The sequence below is a fragment of the Narcine bancroftii genome, chromosome 1, assembly GCF_036971445.1.
Source record: "Narcine bancroftii isolate sNarBan1 chromosome 1, sNarBan1.hap1, whole genome shotgun sequence".
Lineage (NCBI taxonomy): Eukaryota > Metazoa > Chordata > Chondrichthyes > Torpediniformes > Narcinidae > Narcine > Narcine bancroftii.
Genome location: NC_091469.1, coordinates 481,721,473 through 481,744,591, shown reverse-complemented (window position 1 = coordinate 481,744,591; position 23,119 = coordinate 481,721,473). Strand labels below are relative to the sequence as shown.

Genomic DNA, 23,119 nt, shown 5'->3' with positions numbered 1-23,119 from the left:
CTGGTAATCTTCCATGACAGAGCTTGGAATAGAGTGTTTCATGAGAGAGGTGTACTGAAGATCTGGCTGCTTAATTTACTGAGGAAACAAAGAGAGGTATGAAAGTAGGTTAAGAAGAGGAAACAACATGCTTGACGGCATATGACCCCCTTTTTTTCCTAAAAAGTTGCTCCAAAAAGCCCCCCCCCCCCCAGGTCTTGTATGTAAAGGTGTCATTTTGGTTCCGCCATCTTGTGTTGCGCCCTGAAATACAAACATAGTAGAAGCTTTTGTCCGCAAGATGGCAACAAGAGGAAAAGGCTGAAGCTACTCTATTGCATACAAACCAAAGGTCATAACGTCTGCTAAGGAGCACGGTAATAGAGCGGCAGCTAAAGTTTTTGGAGTGCATCCTTCAGTAAAAATGATATGTGCATGGAAAAAGCAAGAAAAATGGCAACAGACTGCTAAAAAGGGTAAATGTAACCTTTGTTGAGCAGCCTTAAAAAAATCTGCACTTCTGGTCCGGGATCAGTTCAAGGCACACAGAACTGAAGCCACTTACTTTAAAAAAAAAGGCAAGAGAACCCAAAGCCCAGATAGTTTTCATTCCTGGTGATCTGATGAGCCAATTGCAGCCTTTAGATGTGTGTATAAATAAGCCGTTTAAAAATAGCATGAGGAAACACTGGAACTAATGGATTGCAGAATCAGACCGTGAACCAACACAAACAGGAAGAGTAAAACATCCCACCATTACACAGGTGAGTGAGTGGGTGAAGACATCTTGGGAAAATGTAAGAGCTGGAATTATTGTTAAGGCTTTTAAGAAGTGAGGAATTAGTAATGCACTGAAGACTATGCATTATTTGAAGACAGTGATTCCAACAGGTAGATGATGAGTTTTGGCGATTTGGTAGTGATGATACGGATGAATATATAGTTTTTGAAGATGAATGTTTCCCAAAACTTTTATTGTGTTTTTGTTTATGATAGTTACTTGTAGCTTGTGGTCTTACAAAAGGTTTTCTCTTGTTAATTACAGTGGTATTATTCAAATGATTTTACCATTATCTTAGTTGCGTGTTTTGTCCAAATTTTTAACTGTAACATGCCCATGGATCTTGTATGCCGTCAAATACGGTAAGCACGACGGAATATAGTTAAGATTTAGATTTGTTTGTTATTGTCATGTGGACCAAGATGCAGAATAAAGCTTTCTTTTGCATGCCAGTCGACGACCGGCAAAGGGTCCCCACTGTCAAGAGGCATCTTGCAAAATAGTAGAAAAATCAAAAAAAATCCCTTCAGAAACACCAAGTGGTTGAAGATCATCCCTTCTCCTCTGATGTACCCAATCCTGACAATGTATTCGATGCCCCGTGCTGCCACTGCCATAACCACTACTGCTTGCTCTCATTGTCCTTGAGTTTGAGTTCAGCCCTCCAGATCCTGTTGCCCGCTCTCCATTGCTCCTCCTCAACTCCTGGGCCTGATTTCCCAAAGGAATATGTGACAGGTCAAATGGAGTATAAAGTGAGAAAATGTGCATTTTCCCATTTTGGCAGGAAATTTCCTAAATGGTGAGAGATTTAAGAAGGAATGGGTGTCCAACTGAATAATTTAGACAAGGCTCATGTGCAGGTACAGCAGGAGTTAAGAAAGCGGTTGAATGTTATGGCTCATTGCAAGCAGGGTTGCAATGTAGGGAGGTTATGCTTCATTTATATAGGGCATTGGTGAGGCCACTTGGAGTATTTTGTAGAGTATTGATCCTCTTTATTAAAAGAGTCTGCCTTCATCCAAATTACATAATTTGTAAAAGGTTAGATGTAGTTCAGAAGAAATTCTGATTCCTAGAATGGATTGTCTTTTGAGGAAAGGTTGGACAGGCTCGTAATCATTGAACTATAGATGAATGAAAGGTGACTGATTGAAGAGGTAGATACCATTTGTTTGATAAAATATGAGGTGAAAGGCTACAATGGGTGGATGGAAGGTACATATCAGAGCAACCAAGATTTTTCTTAAATAACAGCACAGTCTTGAGAGATTGAGTGGATGACCTCTGTTCCAAATTTGTATGTTTGTAATTATATGTGTGTGTGTGTGTGTGTGTGTGTGTGTGTGTGTGTGTGTGTGTGTGTGTGTGTGTGTGTGTGTGTGTGTGTGTGTGTGCGCGCGCGCACACATGCACTCGGAAACACGATCTTTCCGATTATGCTAAGCTTCATTAGTCAGGGATTGAGTTCAGGAGTCGTGAGGTAATGTTGCAGCTCTATAAATCTCTAGTGGACCACACTTGGAATATTGTGTTTAATTCTGGTCACCTCATTACAGGAAGAATGTGGAAGCTGTGGAGAGGGTGCAAAGGAAATTTATCAGGATGTTACCTGGATTGGAAAATATGTCTTATGAGGCAAGGTTAGCAGAGCTAGAGTTTTTCTCTTTGGAGTGAAGAAGGATGGGAGGTGACTTTGAGGTCTACAAGATTATGAGATGCATAGATAAAGTAGACAGCCAGCTCCTTTTTTTCCCCAGGGTAAGAGTAGCAAACACCAGAGGGCATCTGAACAATGTGAAGGGAGAAAGATGCAGGGGAGACATCAGGGATGTTTTTTACACATACAGTTGGGTTCCTGGAATGCATAGCCAGGGGTGTTGGTGGAGGCTGGAACAACAAGGGCATTTAAGAGATTCCTTGACAAACACATGGATGAAAGAAAAATAGAGGGATATGAGCTAGGGAGGGTGTTTATATAGGTCAGCACATCATCATGAGCTGAAGTGCTTGTACTGTGCTGTGATGTTCTATGTCTATACTATCTCTTTGAAGCACCTATTTTACATAACCAAAATATAAATGATGTCTGAAATTAGATGAGCAGCTTTTTTTTTAATTTTAGAGGTACAGTGCTGTAATAGGCTGATGACCACGACGACTGGCCAACAAGACAGCCTCCTGTATGTGAGGGACCACCAATCCGGATGGCTGTTCCTCGTGAACACGGGGGCAGAGGTCAGTGTCCTACCCCCGTCAAGGCAGGATACCAGAAACAGACAAGTGGGCCCCATGCTGAAGGCTGCCAACAGCAGCACAATCAGGACCTATGGCATACGCGAGGTCCAGCTATATTTGAGACACAGCTTCTTTTCATGGGTGTCCATGTTGGCAGTATGGACACAGCCTGCTAGTTCACCTGAAAGGTCAGAGACTGGTCCACGCACAGACTTTCCACACTGTCCCCCTCAAGGACACCAGGCTCCTAGCTCACCACCTCAGCTTGATGCAGCAATCCACAGACGAGTACACCAAGATCGTCACAGAGTTCCTGGCTCAAGGCCATTACATTACCCAAGGCCCACCACTCCATGCACGAGCAAGACGACTCCCTCCAGAGAAGCTTCAACTAGCAAAGGTGGAATTCAAGAAGCTGGAAGATCTTAGCATAGGACGGCGGTCAGACAGCCAGTGGGCTTCTCCCCATGCACATGGTGCCTAAGGCCATGTTGGAAACTGTGGAGCAACTACCGCCATCTCTACGAGGCCACCACACCAGATCGTTACCCCGTGCCACACATCCAAGACTTTGCGGCCAAATTGCACAGGGCAAAAATCTTCTTAAAAGTGAACCTTGTGTGGAAATACCATCAGATCCCAATATACCCTGATGACATCCCCAAGACCACCATCATCACACCGTTTGGCCTGTTCGAATTCTTGCAGATGCCATTCAGGCTGAAGAATGCCATGCAAAACTTCCAGTGGCTGATGGACACAGTGGGCTGAGACCTGGATGGCACCTTTGTGGCAAGCAAAGACGGGCAAGAACACTTGGTGCACCTCTGCTACCTCTATACCCAGCTGAGTGAGTTTGGACTGACGATCAACCCAGCCAAATGCCAGTTAGGATTGGAGACCATTGACTTCCTGGACCATAGGATAACCAAGGAAGGGGGCACACCACTGCCCAGCAAGGTGAAGGCCATTCGAACAGGGGACTGCAAGAGTTCTTTGGGATGGTTAACTTTCATCGCAGGTTCATTCCCTTGGCTGCAGGAATCATGTAACCCTTGTTTGCCTGGATGGTGGGTAAGGCCAAGGACGTAACATGGAACAAAGAGTTGGCAGAAGTCTTCGAGAAGGCCAAGGAAGCCCAGGTGGACACCACTTTTTTGGCACAGCCCAGGCCAGATGTTCCAAAGGCCCTGATGGTAGATTCCTCAGGCATGGCAATCGGCGGTGTTCTGGAGCAGCAGATTGAAGGGAGCTGGCGACCGCTGGTGACCGCTGGCTTTCTTCAGCAAGCATCTGCGGCCTCCGGAACTGAAGTAGAGAGCTACTGGTACTATACTTAGCCATCCACCACTTCTAGTACTTCCTTGAAGGCAAGTCATTCACAACCTTCACCGACCACAAACCACTAACCTTTGCCCTGGCCAAAATCTCGGACCCCTGGTCAGCTCACCAACAGCGTCATCTATCGTACATCTCTGAGTATATCACAGATGTGCGACACATCTTGGGCAAGGAGAACGTGGTGGCAGACACCTTATTCAGATAGGACATCCATGCGCAATCGAAGGGAGTGAACTTCATGACATTGGCAAAGGTGCAGCAAAACAATGCAGAGATGCATTGGACAGGATGGCCATCTCGGGACTGCAACTACAGGACATCCTGGTCAGTGCAGGTTACACCACCCTCCTGTGTGACATGACCACTGGACAGGTCAGACCTATTGTTCCAGGTGCTTGGAGACAACACGTTTTCGATTCCATGCAAGGGCTGGCTTACCCATCCATCCGGACCATGGTCTGACTGGTGGCCAGCCAATACATGTGGCGTGGTTTCATGGTCTGCGGGTTGCAAAGGCGTGCACACAGTGCAAAACAGTCAAGGTGCAGCAGTCTACCAGAGTCCCACCACAGCACTTCGAGCACGCGGAGTGAAGGTTTGACCTTGTCCACGTGGACATCGTGGGATCCCTACCAGTACCCCAAGGATTCTGCTACCTGTTTACAATGGTTGACTGTTTCACCAGGTGACCAGAAATGGTCTCGATGGCGGACACCTCCAAGACCTCGTGCACCAGGGGTGCAGGGTTCGGCATACCCTCCCACATTACATCGGATACAGGGGCCCAATTCACCTCTAGCTTGTGGGGTGCTCAGCTACACCACACAATGGCCTATTACCTGCAATCAAACGGGCTGGTGGAGCATTTCCACAGGCACCTCAAGTCTGCATTCATGGCCAAACTACAAAGACCCAACTGGGTAGACGAGCTACCATTGACACTGCTAGGAATCCGCATGGTGCCCAAAGAGGACCTCAACACCTCCTCCACCAAGCTCATCTATGGAACTCCAGGGGTTCCTGAGGAATTCACACCACCTACAGACAAGCAACCAGACAACACAGCAGCTCCGCAAGCTATGGGAATAAGTTGGCAACCTGGCCCCGACTCCACTGATCAAGCACGGACAAGTGATGACCCACATACCCAAAGACCTGAAAGATTGTAGTATGCTTTCATTTGCAGGGTCCACACCACCCACCACTACAGAGGCCTTGTGAGGGTCCATTCTGGGTTATATGCAGCCATGGCGCCACGTTTGAACTGGAGGTTGCAGACAAGATGGAGGTCTTCACTACGGACAGGTTAAAGCTGGCACACCTGGACCCGGCTTGCCCAGTTGAGATGCCAGCACTACGCAGGAGAGGCAGAACGCCAAAGTCCACAGAAACATTGCCTGAGGGCACCCATGACAATACCACCAGTTTTTTTGCGGGGGTCATATAGCGGCACACCACTACGGCATTTGGGCCAGCGCTCTGGGTGGTGAGCACAACCAGGGGCCAGCAGACCATGCAGCAGCACTGGCCCCAGCAAGCAAACTGGTGGTCAATAGGTTAAAGCAGCATCGGGGCCAGCATCCCCAACATAGCGCTGGCCCCGCTGCACAGCCAACAGAGAGGGACAAGCGCTTGAGGAAAAAGGCATTATCATGTAAAAATGTACTTGGACGCGGGAGACCCAACTATTGTTGTGCAAGTGGTGACATTCGCAAGCGGTGACGTTAGCAAATGGGAAAATGGCGGGAACACCAATGATATAAAAGTTGGGCTTTCAGCCCCAATAAAGCAGAACTATACCTGACTACACTTGTGTGTGTGTGTGTGTGTGTGTGTGTGTGTGTGTGTGTGTGTGTGTGTGTGTGTGTGTGTGTGTCAAGTAGCGTGTGGCTACAATACACAGAGCACATATGACTAAGGTTAAATTGTCTCATTTTTACTCTGATATGAGTCCCTGTTGTGACAGGGATTTGTATCAGAGCAGAGAAATGTCATTAATTCAAATGTTCTGGACTTGTCCTCCTCTCGAAAAATACTGGAGTGAGGTTTTCTGCAATTTATCTATAATTTTTAATGTAGATTTAGTACCAAATCCTTTGGTGGCCCTCTTTGGTATAATGGGAGGAAATTATTCTATTTTGACCCTGATTCAAGTCGTGCTATCTCTTTTGCCTTTCTTTTGGCATGGTGTGTAATTTTTCTTAAATGGAAGGATGCTGCCCCAGCTACTCATGATCAATGGCTGCGTGACATCATGTCTTGTTTGAATATGGAAGATTCATTATTCAGTTAATAATTCAGATATAAGATTTCAGATGCTGTGGGGGGTCATTTATGACTTCCTTTCTTATTTTATAATTTCATTTCAATGTAATTGAATTGTCTGTCTAGTTTCTAGTACCTTTTCCATGTTCTTTTTCACATTTGTTTTCCTCTCTCTTAATTTTTCCTTTAATGTTAATCATATATAACATCTAGCAATGCTGGTCAGGAGGGTATTGAATTTTTTTCTGTTTTGTTTTGTCTCTCCTTTTTTTGTTATTTTTCTTTTTTCTCTTCTCTTTTTCAAATTTTCTTTTTTATTTCCTTTTTATTATTAGTTTTCTTTTTAAAAAAATATATTATTTAGTCTTTGAATTATGGATATGTTTCACAATTTTCAATTGCTTTTTATTTACTGATTGTTTTATTAATTATTTGTAACTATCCATATAAAATGAATATAATACATAAAGTGCTAAGATCTTTATTAAAATTAATACAAATATTTTAAAAAGTAAGAAAGCTGTGAGGCCGAAGCACTAAGTTCTCTATCACAATGTTGAACTGTCCAAAATTTAACTATGCAAAAAACCCTGAGAATCCATAATCTGAATTTTCTAATATTTTGTAATCTGGCTCACCAAGTGCCAATTTCTCTGCTCCATTTTACCTACTGGAGTTCCATTTCGTGCACAGCTTTTAACACGTTTTCCATACACCAGGGGGTCAGTTCCTATCCTTCCTTTTGCCAACAAAGATTGTTTCCTATGCTTTGTTTCAGACACAATTGCCTCCTTTTCCATGTTCCCTTTTACACTTCTGGGCTTTGATATCTGCTGTTCCTTTTAGGCAGTGGGGTCCGAGTTGCCACATCAGGGCTCAGATTTCCACATTAGGTTCAGCACCCTTCACCAGCACTGGGAAAGAGAGAAATGTTAGTTGGTGTTTAGTAGCAGGTCAAGGGATGGAGAAAAGAAAAGTGAAACCAGATGGGTTAATGGGACAGTTATGGGAGCAATTCAGAAGCATGTCAAACTTGTCAAGAACAAGGTTGCAGGTCAAACCCAGCAGTCCAACTATATTAATAGAAAAAAAAAAAGAGATAAAATGATAATGGGCAGAAATTGGCGTTCTGATGCAGGCAGGATAATAGTATGAGATATCTAAAGTTGGTCAATTCAATATTGAGTCCTGAAGTCTGCCACGTGTCCAAACAGAAAATGAAGTACTTGTAGCGGAAGAGGAAATGAGAACTGAGACTATACGCTGGGGTCAGTTTCGCTTCCAACTGTTTCATTTCAAAAACATGCACTGTGCCTTATAAGGCGGCCATCAAGACCCGCCCCTGCATCAGCTGTGACGTGACGACACAGCTGAGAGTGCGTGTGCAGTTCCTCTGCCCATGAGGGAGCCCAAACCTGGCGGCGCCATCTTGATGTGGCAGCTCAGCTGCCACAGCTGTAACAAACATGGAGCCGATTCACCTGCGTCGTGATGTGCACCAACCACACAACCCCCCCAGAACCAGCTCTAGTGTCCTGCTGCCTTGAGTGCTGTGGGGTCATGCCCTTAGTTTGGGCTGTGCTGGTATGATTGGCTGGCTGAGGTCTAGGTGTGCTGTTTTCAGCCTGTCTGCTGTGAACAGTTCCTGCCTACCCACAATGTCCAGCGTGAAAGTTTTGCCAGAGTTGCGTTAGACTTTGTACGAGCCTTCGTAAGATCATTGGAGGGGGGCTGTATGCGGGCCACAGTGGACAAACAAAAAGTCTGCAGTTGATAAATCTTTGGGGATGGACGCTAGTTGGTTTCCATGCTGCGAGGGTGGGTGAAAACGAGGCTAACCTGTCCCGTAGGTCCTCTAACGATGCCTTCACCTTGGTGCCTGAATCCTGGGATGGTAGGAAGAATTCATCTGGCAGGATTAGTGGGGTGTCTTAAGCCAATTCAGCTGCGGATATCTGTAAATTCTCTTCAGGTGCCGTCCTGATCCCCAGTATCCAGGGGAGCTCATCCACCCAATTGGGGCCATTTAAACGGGCTGTGGGGGGTGACTTCATGTGGCAGTGGAAGCACTCCACGAGTCTGTTGGCCTGGGGGTGAAAAGCGGTGGTATGATGCAGCTCGATGCCCTGGAGCAATGCGAGCTGTGTCCATAGTGCTGACGTAAACTGTGCCTCTCTGTCAGTGGTTATGTGGGCTGGTACCTTAAACCTCATGATCCAATGCATGAGCAGCCGTTCGACTTTTCAGGGGGTTGAATTGTTGGACCAGGGCCTTGACATGACGGTGGATGTTGGATGCCTGACGGTGGATCTTGGATGCCTGACACTGGGTGCAGTTATGAGCCATCTGCGTGAATTGATTTCTTAGGCCATGCCACATGAATCTTTATGCTACCAAGTGAGTTGTGGTTATTATGGACGGGTGTGAGGTTGTGAAAAGCCTTGAAGACTTGGTGCCTCCATTGCTGAGGGACTACCAGGCATGGTGCGCCAGTGGAGACATCGCACTGTCGGGGCTGTCCGGCAGACTGAGATCTTCAAAGCGGAGGCTAGTGATGGCTGTGCGGAAAGCCTGTGTCTCCTCATCCTCTTTTTGGACCTGTTCCAGCTGGGAGTAGACCATCCCGGGGGATAAGGACTGGATGGCAGGCCGGGAGAGTGTCAACCATGAAATTGTCTTTTCCGACGAGGTGCCGAATGGCAGAGGTGAATTCAAATATATAGGGTAGGTGGTATTGTTGACGCACTGACTAGGAGTCCTTGGCCATGGTGAAGGCATGGGTGAGGGGCTTGTGGTCCATAAACACTGTGAACGGCCTGCTCTCCAGGAAATAGCAAAAATGATGGATAGTCAGGTAAAGTGCCAGGAGCTAACTGACCAACTGATTGTCCCCGATGGCTGTAGCCAATACATCCACGCTGAGTGCTGTGGGTACATCAGATCTGGGATGGACCAGCAGGGTGGCGTTAGCCTGGGTGTTCTTTGTCGTGGTGACAGCTGCATCGGCCTCCTCCGTCCATGCTAGGGTCTTGCTTTTGGCTGATATCATTGCGAACAGTGGTCTCATGATGTGAGCTGCCGCCAGGATGAATCGGTTGTAGAAGTTGACCATCCCGGTGAATTTCTGGAGGCCTTTGAGGGTGTAGGGGCGGGCAAACTGGCGTATGGGTGCGACCTTCTCTGCTGATGGTGCTGTCCCATTCACGGTGATAGTGTGGCCCAAGAACTGCATGGAGTCTTTCCCAAATTGGCACTTTGCCACATTGACCATGAGACAGAAATCTGACAGGCAAGTGAAAAGTCTGTGGAGATGAGTCTTGTGTTCCTCGTGGTTCCTGCTGCCAATGAGAATGTCATCCAGGTAGATGAACACAAAGTCCAAGTCTCTGCACAGCGCTGAAAGGTTTGCGCCACGTTCTTGAGACCAAAAGGCATGCGGAGGAATTCAAAGAGTCCGAAGGGGGTGATAATAGCCATCTTGCCGATGTCGTCTGGGTGGACTGGGATTTAGTGAGAGCTGTGTACCAAGTTGACCTTGGAGAACACCTTCGTGCTGTGAAGGTTGGACATGAAGTCCTGTATGTGTGGGATTGGGTAGCAGTTGGTGTGGTGCATTTGTTAAGGTGGCAGTAATCTTCACAAAGCTACCAATTGCCTGAGGATTTGGGGATCATGTGTAGTGGGGATGCCCATGGGCTGTCGGACCAACTCTTGCAACTGGGAGAATTCCTCTTTGGCCAACTGCAGTTTGTTTGGGGGAAGCCTCCTGGTTTTGGTGTGGAGCAGGGGTCCTTGGGTCGGTATGTGGTATAGCACCCGTGCTGTGGCATGGTGGAAGTGAATTGCAGTCTGAGGATAGCTGGAACTTAATCCAGGATGTGGCTATACTCGTCCTTGGGGGCGCTCAACAGGCCTGGGCCGTGGGCAACGATAGCCTGAGTCGGACAGTTTGGAAAGTCTAGGCATGCTCTTGGCACTTGACTTTCATGTCTACCAGCAGGCTATGTGCCTGAAGGAAATCAGTGCCGAGGAACGATGAGCTCACAGCAGCTAGAGTGAAGTTCCACCAGAACTTCTTGTTGCCGAGCTGAATTTGCACGTTGCGCATGCCGAATGTTTTGATGGTGGTGTTGATCACTGGTTGGAGTGTGCGGCCTCTTGGTTGCGTTCGTGTCTCCAGTGCAATTTGTGGGATGACACTGAGTTTGGCACTCGTGTCGACCAGGAACCGTCGCCCACTCGCTCTATCTGTGATGTGCAGAAGGCTATTGATGTGGCCAGCTGTCACGGCCATTAGCGGCGGCTGGCCTGGCCATGTTCCAGAAACGAGCAGGGTTGCCTGCATTTATGTGCCTCTGCCCCCCAGCATTGGTGATAAAAACACCAGGTAGTGTTTGGTGCCTCTGTTGGCTTGCTGGGGTACGGTTAGCCCAGTTGGAGTTGGGGTGTGATACCTGGTTCATGGCTGACTCAATTTCACATTTCATGTGCCACAGGACATCCGATCTGGCTGTGACCTTACATGGGTCTGAGAAATCCTCGCCTGCTAATAGCAGCTGAATATCATCTGGCATTTGCTCTAGGAAAGCCTGCTCAAACATGAGGCATGGCTTGTGGCCCTCTGCCAGTGTGAGCATTTCATCCATGAGGGCGGATGGTGCTCTGTCTCCCATCCCATCTCGGTGCACGAGCCTGGCAGTGTGCTGCCACCTGGACAGGCTAAAAGTTCTTAAGAGGAGCTTCTTGAGAGCCGGGTATTTACCTTTCTCCGGGGGGGGGGGAGGTGGTGGGGGGTCGTGAATCAGGTCGTCCACTCTGCAGAGATGAGTTTCTTTTTGGAAGGGTTAGATGGATAGTAGTTAGTAGTTAGCTAAATGTCTTATTAAATGGTGGAGCATGTTCAAGAGCTGAGTGGCCTACTCCTGTTTCTAATCGATATTTATGTGAGTTCATATGACTTAAGGTGCTGAATGTGATAGAAGTGTTTGTTTGCAGATGCAGCTGTCAAATTCATAAACAAGCCAGAAACTTCACCTGAACTTGTGGCAGTAGCCTCAGAAAGTCTTGAATTGTCTTGTGAGGTATCACCAGCTAATGCTGAGGTCACATGGAGAAAGGATCAAAAAGAGGTTAAACAGGACCAGAGGATAAACATCATCTCTCAGGGAACACAACGCAAACTTGTCATCAAAAAAGTGCAGCACAGCGACCAAGGAAACTACACCTGCATATCTAATGATGACAGTCTAACATTCCAAGTTAAGATCAGAGGTAAGAATACATTTGATTATTGTTTTAATGATTAAAAAATTAATATAATAAAAAAGCAGATCACTGTAATGATAGAGTGCTAGTGATCCTCCTGACCACTATGGGGAGTTGGGGACTAGTCGATTGGCTGGTTCAGTTGGATTCAAGGTGGATGCCTCCACACGGTATTGATTTGATAGTGAATAAAGATAATTGTTTTAAAAGGCCCAAGTTTCAGGAGTGGATGAAACATTATATGGCATCAGGAGTGTGCAGAGGGTGTATCAGTCATTATCAGCAGAGATATGGAGAGTGTAAATGATCCTGATGTTGTAAGTTGGACTAGAAATGTCGACCACGAATGGAGGTTGTTCAAACAAAGATTCATTCTGCAGCTGCAAGCCATTGGATTTAATAGCAAACTTGATGAACGGAAGATTGTACTGCTTCTTACCGTGGCGGGACAGCAAGCACTAGAGGTTTCCAACACATTTTTTTTTGCCGAGACAGCTGACTAGGGCAAGTTTGACAAGGCTGTTGAGATGTTTGAACACTGTTCACCAAAGAAACATGAAAAGTTTAAGAACTTTGATACTTTATTAACGGACTTGAAATTAAAAACAAGAACATGCAATTTTGGACCGCCATTAGCGGCGGCTGGCCTGGCCATTTTCCAGAAAAGAGCAGGGTTACCTGCATTTATGTGCCTGTGCCCCCCAGCATTGGTGATAAAAGCACCAGGTAGTGTTTGGTGCCTCTGCTGGCTTGATCTGTGATCAAATTGTGTTCGGGTTTATTGATAAGAAAGTGAGAGAGAGGTTGCTGTGGTATAGCACCCGTGCTGTGGCATGGTGGAATCTTTGATTCATAATCCAATCTCACCTCTCTCCTCCCAGTTCAGGCAATTCTTACACTGTGCACAGAATTTAATATTTATGAATTTTCACCAGGCTTTTGTGCATAAAGGTAAATGGTTACCACTCAGGAAGGTTCTAGTTGGTTTCAGAGATATTTGATGCTCGTTGGACACACACAAACTGATTTCCCACGATCAGTACTTCATTGTCTTGCCAAAGCAACTTGCCGCATCATGGGTTTTCAATTGATAACCTTTTCTTCCAGGTCACCACAGAGTTCCTCTTTTTTTCCTTATTTCAGAAGAAACACTCTAGCCAGCCATTTCCTCTTGTAAGGACTACAAGGGTTTTTCAACAGGTTGAACTCATAATTCACAACCAGTCTTCAAAATAGAGTTTCAACAAGCCAACTTACCAGCTTGTCATGTTGCTCCCTTAAAGGCCACTGCAAAACTCTCGAACTGAATTCTCTCTCGCTCTCTCTCACTTGCTCTCTCTCGCTCTCTCTCTTTCTCTCACAAAGAGAAATCCTGTTTGTTTTTTTCTCTCTCTGCTTGTCAAAACCAGAACCTCCTGTAGGGCTAACCCAGTCCTTGAAAGATCTTATCAGTACTTTGAGCCAGGGCTTTGATCCTTTTGCACCTGTTTTTGAAGTTTCTTCCAAACAGTCCCATTTTCTTTTGCAAAGCCACTAGTGCCTGCATGACTGGCTCTTGCATTTTACATGAGATAAGAAGTGTTACTCTGTGGTGACCTACACTAAACCCCCCACAATCTATCTCTTTTAAAGAAATATTAATATATAATATGCCCCATATCAACATTAATGGCTAATATATAATAATTACTATTATAGATGCACAAGTAAATATAAGATATAAGATTACTTTCAACTTCCTGTAAAAGACAGATTTTAGTAAGACGTCTATTTAAGTAACCAGTCTTGGTTTTAATCCGTACTTGCTGAATGAATCCTTTCTTGACTGGAACTATATCTACAATTTTCCACAGTAAACACAAATTTCTTGGTGAAGAATCGTCCATGATAATTGCAATATCTCCACATACCAAATTGCTTTTAGCTTTGGACCATTTTTGTAAAAACGTAAGATATTCTTTAATCCGTCTTTTCCAAAATAAATCTGCAAGAAATTGCATTTGTTTCAATCTGCGTCTTGCATAAATATCTTTTTTGAAATTGACCTGGAGACATTGAAGGTTTAGATTTAAGAAGTAGGAGATGATTTGGTGCAAGTCCCTTGGTGTTATTTGAATTGACAATTTTTTGTTATTGGACAACTATTTAAAATAGCTTTGATTTCATATAAAACTGTCTGAAGATTGTCGTCATTGAGTATTCAAAATGGAATTAAGAATATTTTCTGATTGATCTAATCATTCTTTCCCACACACCTCCTTCATGTGATCTTGTAGGTGGGTTAAATAACCAATTAATTTATTTCTGAAGTAATGCATCATGAATTTGATGCTGATTCCAAGTTTGATTTGCTTTTTGTAACTCGAGTTGATCTCATATAAAGTTAGATCCATTATCAGAATGTAATTCTTTTACTTGACCACATCTGGCTATAAAACGGTCTGTATCAGGCAATGATGCTGGTACAATATGAATTTCTTTTGTAGTGACACAGGTAAAAATAGCTCCCTATCGCTTTTCAATACTTCCTCGTTTTATTTGCAAAGGACCAAAATAATCAATTCCTATGTATATAAATGAGGGTTCATCAGATAAAGCTCTGTCCTGTGGCAAATATGTTATTTGTTGTTGTCCAGGTTCAGCATTTGTACCCCAACAATTAACATATTTTGATCCTCATGAAGCCATATCAGTTGAATTATCCACTGTTTTAACATATCTCCATTGATTAGCATGCAAAACCTTTTTGATTTCATTAACTCTGTTAGTAACAAAGGTACAAAACCTTGTGGTTTTGTTACTGATGTATTTAAGCACTGATGTACTATCAATCCAAAACATAGGGCCTGCTAACTCCACCTATAATTCTCTTCTTAACATGGCGTACATTTTACTTGCCATAGTAGCAGCAGTTAATTCCATTCAAGGTATGGTGACTGGCTTTTAATGGAGCCACTCTGGCTTTTCCAATTACAAATCCACAATGTACTTGCTCTTGGTTATTTTGTAGTACTGTGATGGTAAACCAGTTTACCTACCTTGGCTGCACCATTTCATCGGATGCAAGGATCGACAACGAGATAGACAACACACTCGCCAAGGCAAATAGCGCCTTTGGAAGATTACACAAGAGTCTGGAAAAACAACCACCTGAAGAAACACACAAAGATCAGCGTGTACAGAGCCGTTGCCATACCCACGCTCCTGTTCACCTCCGAATCATGGGTCCTCTACCGGCATCACCTACGGTTCCATCAGCGCTGTCTCCGCTCCATCCTCAACATTCATTGGAATGACTTCATCACCAACATCGAAGTACTCGAGCTGGCAGAGTCCGCAAGCATCGAATCCACGCTGCTGTAGACCCAACTGTGCTGGGTGGGTCATGTCTCCAGAATGGAGCACCATCGCCTTCCCAAGATCGTGTTATATGGTGAGCTCTCCACTGGCCACCGAGACAGAGGTGCACCAAAGAAGAGATACAAGGACTGCTTAAAGTAATCTTTTGGTGCCTGCCACATGGACCAATGCCAGTGGGCTGATATCACCTCCAACCGTGCATCTTGGCGTCTCACAGTTCGGCGAGCAGCAACCTCCTTTGAAGAAGACCGCAGAGCCCACCTCACTGACAAAAGACAAAGGAGGAAAAACCCAACCCCAACCAACCAATTTTCCCTTGAAACTGCTGTAACCGTGTCTGCCTGACCTGTATCGGAGTTGTCAGTCACAAACGAGCCTGCAGGAGACGTGGACATACCCCTCCATAAATCTTCATCTGCGAAGCCAAGCCAAAGAGAAGAAAAGATGGATTATATCATCTTTTATATTGTAAATAGATATATTTTTGAAGGAGATAGATTGGGGGAGTAGTGTAGATCACAAACACTTCACAAAACAGATCTCATTGAAATGCAAGAGCTTTGCTCAAACCAGACACTTCGGGCCCAGGGCCTTTGTGAAGACAATAATAACTGCTTTGCTAAAGGAGGTGCAAAAAGAAGAACCTGAGCCCAAGAAACTTCACAAGTAGGTGTTAATTGGACATGCTGTGGAGTAATGGATTATTGTTTTGAAATCCACAGTTGAATGGACTGAAAAGTTTGGGTCTACTGCTGCAATCTATCTGGTTGCTGCTTTCTGTTCTAAGAAGGTCATGTAGTTTTTTAAGCAGAGAGAGAAAAGACCAAACAGGCTTTCTCTAAGAGAGAGAGAGAGAACTGGTTTCTGCAGTCGTAGCAAGCTGGCAGCATGTTTAAACCCCATTTTGAAGATGGGTTGAGTTCTGAATTCAGCCTGTTGAAAACCTTTGTGGTCTATACAAGAGGAAATATCTGGCTAGAGTTTTTCACCCGAAATAAGGGAAACAAAAAGGAACCCTGTGGTGACCTGCAGAAGAAGAGGTTATCATTTGGAAAACCCTGATGTTTCGGCAAGACACCGAAGTGGCTGATTGGAAGGAATGAGTTTATGTGTCCAACGAGTAATGAATCTCTCTCTGAAACTGACAAGAACCTTCCTGAGCGGTAATCATTTAAGCTTCAGAGCTTAGTGAAAATTCATAAATGTACAATTCTGTGCACAGTATAAGAATTGCCTTTACTGGTGAACTTGGGGGAGTGAGAAATGAGATTGGACTGTGAATCAAAGAACTTTCCTGAACATACACATGCGGTTAGAATTAGAAGGGTGTTAAGTTAATAGAAATAAGTTAAAGTTTGATTCTGTTTTTATGTTTAAAGAAAATTGAAGACTACTTTTAGTTTGGTAACTATTTGTCTTGGTGAATTTCTATTGCTGCTGGGTTTTGGGGTTCTCTGGGCTCGTAACAGTACTAAATAACTGACAGGACCAAAACCACCTTTGCTTGCATCAGCAAAGTGGTATAACTGAGAAAATGTGGCAATTCCAAAGTCTGTTGGTTTAAAATATCTGTTGACTTCAAAATTTTCTAATATTTTAAGACCCTCAATCCAATTTTGTGGAATGGATTCTGATATAGTTTCATCCCATCAAATTTTCTTTTGCAGAATTCTCTTGGCTATTAATACTACCATGACCAATATTTCCAAAGGATCATATATTGAGTTTACAACTGAAAGAATACCTCTTCTTGTTAAAGGTCATTCTTACAAAACAATTTTAAATTTGAAAACATCAGATTGAACACACCATTGCACCCCTAGAAATCTTTAACAGGTAGAACATCACAATCCAAATCAAGATGTTTTATCTCCTTTGCTCTTTCTGCCTCAGAAAAACAGCCAACACAGCTCGACTGAAACCTTCATTACAGATCTCCTTTAACACTTCAAAATAGTGAAACTTTTGGAATGTAAGGGTTCAATCAGGCAGACGCAGCATGGTTTTAGAAAGGGAAGATCTTGTTTGACAAATTTGTTAGGATTCTTTGAGGATATAATGGGTGCGGTGGATAGAGGGGAACAGGTTGATGTTGTATATTTGGATTTCCAGAAAGCGTTTGATGAGGTGCTGCACAAGAGACTTATCAGTAAGTTACAGGAAAGTGGAGTCCGGGGAAGTCTATTGGCCTGGATTGAAAATTGGTTATCTGACAGGAGGCAGAGAGTTGGGATAAATGGGAGTTTTTCAGGTTGGCAGAGAGTGGTAAGTGGGGTGCCGCAGGGGTCAGTGTTAGGCCCACAACTGTTCATTATTTACATTGATGATTTGGAGGAGGGGACAAAATGTGGTGTAGCCAAGTTTGCGGATGACACCAAATTGAGTGGAAGAGCAAATTGTAATGAGGATGTGGAGAGTCTGCAGAGGGATATAGTTAAGCTGGATGAGTGGGCAAAGGTCTGGCAGATGGAGTACAATGTTAGTAAGTGTGAGGTTATCCACTTTGGCAAGGAAAATAAGAGAGCTGAATGTTATTTAAAGGGTGAAAAACTACAGCATGCTGTTGTGCAGAGGGATTTGGGAGGGCTTGTGCATGAATCGCAAAAAGTTAGGTTGCAGGTGCAGCAGGTTATTAAGAAGGCAAATGGAATGTTGGCCTTCATTGCTCGAGGAATTGAATTCAGGAGTAGGGAGGTAATGTTGCAACTGTATAAGGTACTGGTGAGACCGCACCTGGAGTACTGTGTCCAGTTCTGGTCTCCATATTTGAGGAAGGATATACTGGCTTTGGAGATGGTCCAGAGGAGGTTTACTAGGTTGATCCCTGGGATGAAGGGGTTGACTTATGATGAAAGATTAAATCATCTAGGATTGTATTTGCTCGAGTTCAGAAGAATGAGAAGAGATCGTATAGAAACATATAGGATTATGAAGGGTATGGATAGGATAGATGTAGGAAGGTTTTTTGAGCTGGCCGGGGAAACTAAAACGAGAGGACACAGTCTCAAGATTCGGGGGAGCAGATTTAGGACAGAGATGAGGAAAAATAGTTTTTCCCAAAGAGTAGTGAATGTTTGGAATTCTCTAACCAGGGAAGTGGTTGAGGCTGCCTCATTAAACATATTTAAAATTCGGTTAGATCAATTTTTACATGATAGAGGAATTAGGGGATATGGGGAGAAGGCAGGTAGGTGGAGTTAGATCATAAATGAGATCAGCCATGATCGTATTGAATGGCGGAGCAGGCTCGATGGGCCATTTTTGGCCTACTCCTGTTCCTACTTCTTATGTTCCTATGTTCATAAAGATCTATTACTTCTTTTTCTGAAACAACTGAAGTAAGACAATCATCCCCATAGAAATTATTTCTGATGATGCTTATAGCTTGAGCACTAAATTGTTCATTATATTCAGCACATTTCCTGAGAGCAAAATTTGCACAACTTAGTGATGAAGTTGCTCCAAATAGATGAACAGTCATTCAGTATTTAATCATGTCTTTAAACTCCATTAGCCCACCATAACAATCGTAAAAAAAATCACGATCTTCTGATGGTACTTTTACTTGACTTCCATTGCTGTATGCGGCAGTGAGTTCCACAGATCCACAACCCTCTGGCTAAAGATGTTCTTCCTGATCTCTATTTTATATGGATAATCTAATTTTCAGACTGTCTTCGATTCACCCACCAGGGGAAACATCTTACCAATATTTTGGTATGTCTAATCCAATCTTGGCATCAATTTTAGGAAAGCAAATATCTTTTAGATGAGCCCACTCTTTGATATCATCCTGATATGGAATATTCATATTCACAGGCATAGCCTTCTGAGTATATACACTTGGAAGATAGCAAAATTAATTGCTATTCAATCCAGCAATCTTTAAACCTGAAACTATATTAGTTTCAATGTTCCTTTTATCATTCATTGTCTTCAATAATGTCTGTGATCTTTTTCCATGAAGATTAAGTTCATTCATTAATTCAACAGTACAAAATAATGCAGTACTTCCTGGATCAAGAAATGCATAGGTCTTCAGTATGAAGCTCTCCTTTTTAGCTTTAACCTGCACAGGAACGATTGAGAGGGCTTTGTCACTGACCCCAATAAGACTGAACCGAAGCTGAAACATCCTATCTAATTGTCTAATTAATTTTGGATTCAGATTGTTTGAATTCCTTCTCTATTTATAACCATATAACAGTTTATGACATGGAAACAAGCCATCTTGGCCCTTCAAGTCCATGCCGGTTCACTCAAACAACTCCGCTAGATCCCCCCACCTATTATCCGCCCAAAACCTTCCAAACCCCTCCTATCCATGTATATATCCAGCCTCCTCTTAAATGAAAGAATTGACTCTGCCTCTGGAAGATTATTCCATTCAGCCACCACTCTCTGAGTGAAGAAGCATCCTCTAATGTTTCTTCTAAAATTTTGCCCCCTTACCCTCAACTTGTGTCCTCTTGTTTCAACCTCCCCTGCTCTCAGGGGAAAAGTCTACTTGCATTTAGTCTATCTATTTCCATCATAATTTTAAACACCTCTATCAAATCCCCTCTCAACCGTCTATATTCCAATGAACAAAGTCCTAACCTCTTCAATCGTTTTTTGTACTCTAGGTATTTTAAGCCAGGCAACATCCTGGTAAATCTTCTCTGCACCCTCTCCATCTTATCTATATCCTTCCTATAATTTGGAGATCAGAACTGAACACAATACTCCAAACCTGGCCTCACCAGCTCCTTAAACAGTCGTAGCATCACTTCCCAGCTCCTATACTTATTGCTATGATTTATGAAGGCTAACATACCAAATGCCTTCTTAACCACCCTATCAACATGGGAATCCATGTTGTTGAGTATGTAGTAACTTGGGATGCTTTTAATATCACAACTGAATCACTTATTACAAGTTTTGCTGTTGTGTCCTTTAAATAACCAGCCAAAACATAATCCATTCTTCTTTTAAAAAGGTTAATTTCTCATCATGCAACTTTTTCTCCAATCGTGAGCATCTTTCTAAAGTATGCTTATCTTCCTTCTCCTTTGTTTCCTTGTTCCTTTCTGTGCTTGTATCTGACACAGCAATAACAAAGGTGCTTCCCTTTGGTTTGTGTTGAGATGATGAATTAGACTTTAAATCTTTAGGAACTATTGAAGTATCCTTAATATTTCCAAATACTGGTACAGTGTTAACATGTACGTGCCATTCCAAAAATTGTACAACATCCTGAAAAGTGGCGACCCTTCCAGGAAGCAGCTTAAGCTCTACAACTTTGGTTTTCCTTAAATCCTTCAGCTTATAAGGCAATTTGTTTGTAATAATCGACAAATTGCCAAGCAAATCCAGTCCTTGGAAGTGTACACTACTTCCCATTGCATTACAACATCCTCTCAGAAAGAATCTTTGTGTCCTCTGATTTTATTGCTGACCAAGAAATAATCTTGTCTACCTGGGCCTTTGCAATTTTACGTTCATTGCCATAATGATGATGGAATAATCTTTTGCCCTTTTAAAACCTTGTTCTGGAATCATATATTGGCAATTTTTGACTAACTCCTTCACCATTGTATTGTTCCAAGTAATAATGATGATCTTTAGTATTTTTAGTATTACTTTCAATGCGATGTTCAAACGATTTAATGAACCTCAGATACTGTAATAGATCTCCATTAAAAACTGGAATTTCCTTCTTGGGTAAACCGTATGAAACTTGTTGCTGCGCTAACATAGCAGAGATTTTGTTTGTTTTGGTGCAAGTGATATTTTATTGTCTTGTCCACCATGGCTTGCGACTGGTTACCTTGAGGTAATGGAGAAAACTGATCGTGAACTGGTGCCATAGCTGTAGGACTTTGAGTTATATGTGATGGCATTGATGGGAATCCTTAGGTTGTAATTGATGGCATTGGTGGAGATCCTTTGGTTGTGAGTGGTTCTCCAACAACATGAAGCGATATCAATGGTTGAGCATGATCAACTCGCATCATTGAATTTAAAAAAAATTACAATCCTTTTGTAAAGATTCGTATATTATGTGTTCAGGAGAGATTGAAAGTCTCTTTCAATAGGATTGGTCATTGTCATTTGAGCACTAGCAGCGACACCTGTGGCTCCTTGCTTGAGTATATTTGTTTCTTGTGGCTGCATTACCCATGCTTTACTGGAAGGTTAGGTGCTAGCCCTATGGGTATGTCACTTTGAGTGACAAATCTTTCAGAGTCTTAAACTCTTGCTTTCACTTTGGCCATATTCATAGTGTTATGAGCCCAGAGGACCCCAAAACCCAGTAGCAATAAAAATTCACTAAGACAAATAGTTACTTCAATAAAAGTTGCTTTTAATTACCTTTAAACATGAAAACAGGATCAAAGTTTAACTTGTTACTATTAACTCAACCTAACTTAACCCTCTTCTAATTCTAAGCACGTGTATGTAATATGTATATAAGTTAAAAAAAAGTTCCTTGATTCACAGTCCAATCTCACTTCTCACTCCTCCAAGTTCACTGGTATCAGGCAATTCTTATCCTGTACACAGAATTTAACATTTATGAATTTCACCAGGCTTTGGTGTTTGAAAGGTAAATGGTTGCCACTTGGGAATGTTCTTGTTGGTTTTCAGAGAGAGATTTGTTGCTCGATGGACACCCACATCTGATCCCTTCTGATCAGTGTCTTGCTAAAGAAACTTGCCCAATCAGGGTTTTCCAGATGATAATCTCTTTCTTTCAGGTCAACACAGAGTTCCTTTTCTGTGTCCCTTATTTTAAGTGAAACTTTATACAGCCAGCCATCTCCTCTTGTATGGACCACAAGGGCTTTGACCAGGCTGAACTAAGAACTCACAACCCATCTTCAAAATGGGGTATTTTGCTGGCTTGCTGGCTTGTCATGTTCCAGTCTGCTGATGAACTGTAGAACTGTACAACTGAATTTTCTCTCACTCTTTCTTTTTCTCTGTCTGTCTGTCTGTCTGTCTGTCTGTCTGTCTGTCTGTCTGTCTGTCTGTCTCTCTCTCTCTCTCTCTCTATCTCTCTCTCAGAGAAAATCAAATGACCCTCTTAGAACAGCCAACTGCACTCAGACAGACTGCAGCTCCAGACCTAATCTTCTGAGTTCATTCATCTGTTACTTTCCAGAACAATAATCCATTGTTCCATAGCATGTTCAATTAACACCTACCTGTGAAGTCTGTGTAGGGACTCTTCAAAGTTTGTACAAAGCACTCGGAGCCTGAACTGTCTGGCTTGAGCATAGCTCTGGCATTTTAAATGAAACCTACACTAAAAACTCTGCACAATTTATCTCCTTTAAAACATATACAATATAAAATATAACATAATCTGTCACAATAGCACATGTTCCTCAAGCTTTAGTCTTTTCTCTATTCAATAATTTATTTTGTTCCTCATTAGCCATTTGTAACTTTTTAAGTTGCTCTTCTTGCCACAGTTGCTGATTCCCGATTTCAGCTTCTTGCCTCAGTTGGTGATTCTTCATTTCTGCTTCTTGCCTCAGTTGGTGATTCCTGATTTGAACTTCCCTATCCTCCAAAGCATATCTTTTCTCCAACCACTGTTGTTGTGCACAGACTGTAGCCAAGTTTGCTTGTGTTTTAGCAGCAGAGCTGATATGCTTGAAGCATGCAAAGCTCTACTTGCTCTAGATGCCTTTGAAGACTTTGAAGATCTTCCTGCACTTATAAGCTTGGAAATACTATCATCAGAATTCACATCCGAACTTTCAGGTACCACTGATTGAGTCTATATCTTCTGCATTTCACTTGGTACAGCACCAATGGGACTTTGCAACATACATTCATCTGTTTCAGTTTTACTAACCTTTAAGCCAGTGAATGAGGCCTGTAGTGCCTTGACAGAAT

The 23,119-nt window shown here is 43.2% G+C and overlaps 1 protein-coding gene across 13 annotated transcripts in view; it reads left to right on the top strand.

Moving 5' to 3' along the window:
• Positions 1-23,119, top strand: part of LOC138751919 (obscurin-like) — a 755,203-nt gene that overhangs the window by 35,899 nt on the left and 696,185 nt on the right. For all 13 annotated transcript variants that reach the window (XM_069914884.1, XM_069914878.1, XM_069914879.1 and 10 more), the window contains exon 5: positions 11,600-11,875. In XM_069914884.1, coding sequence (XP_069770985.1) covers positions 11,600-11,875 — 276 coding nt within the window. The remainder of the gene's footprint in view (positions 1-11,599; positions 11,876-23,119) is intronic.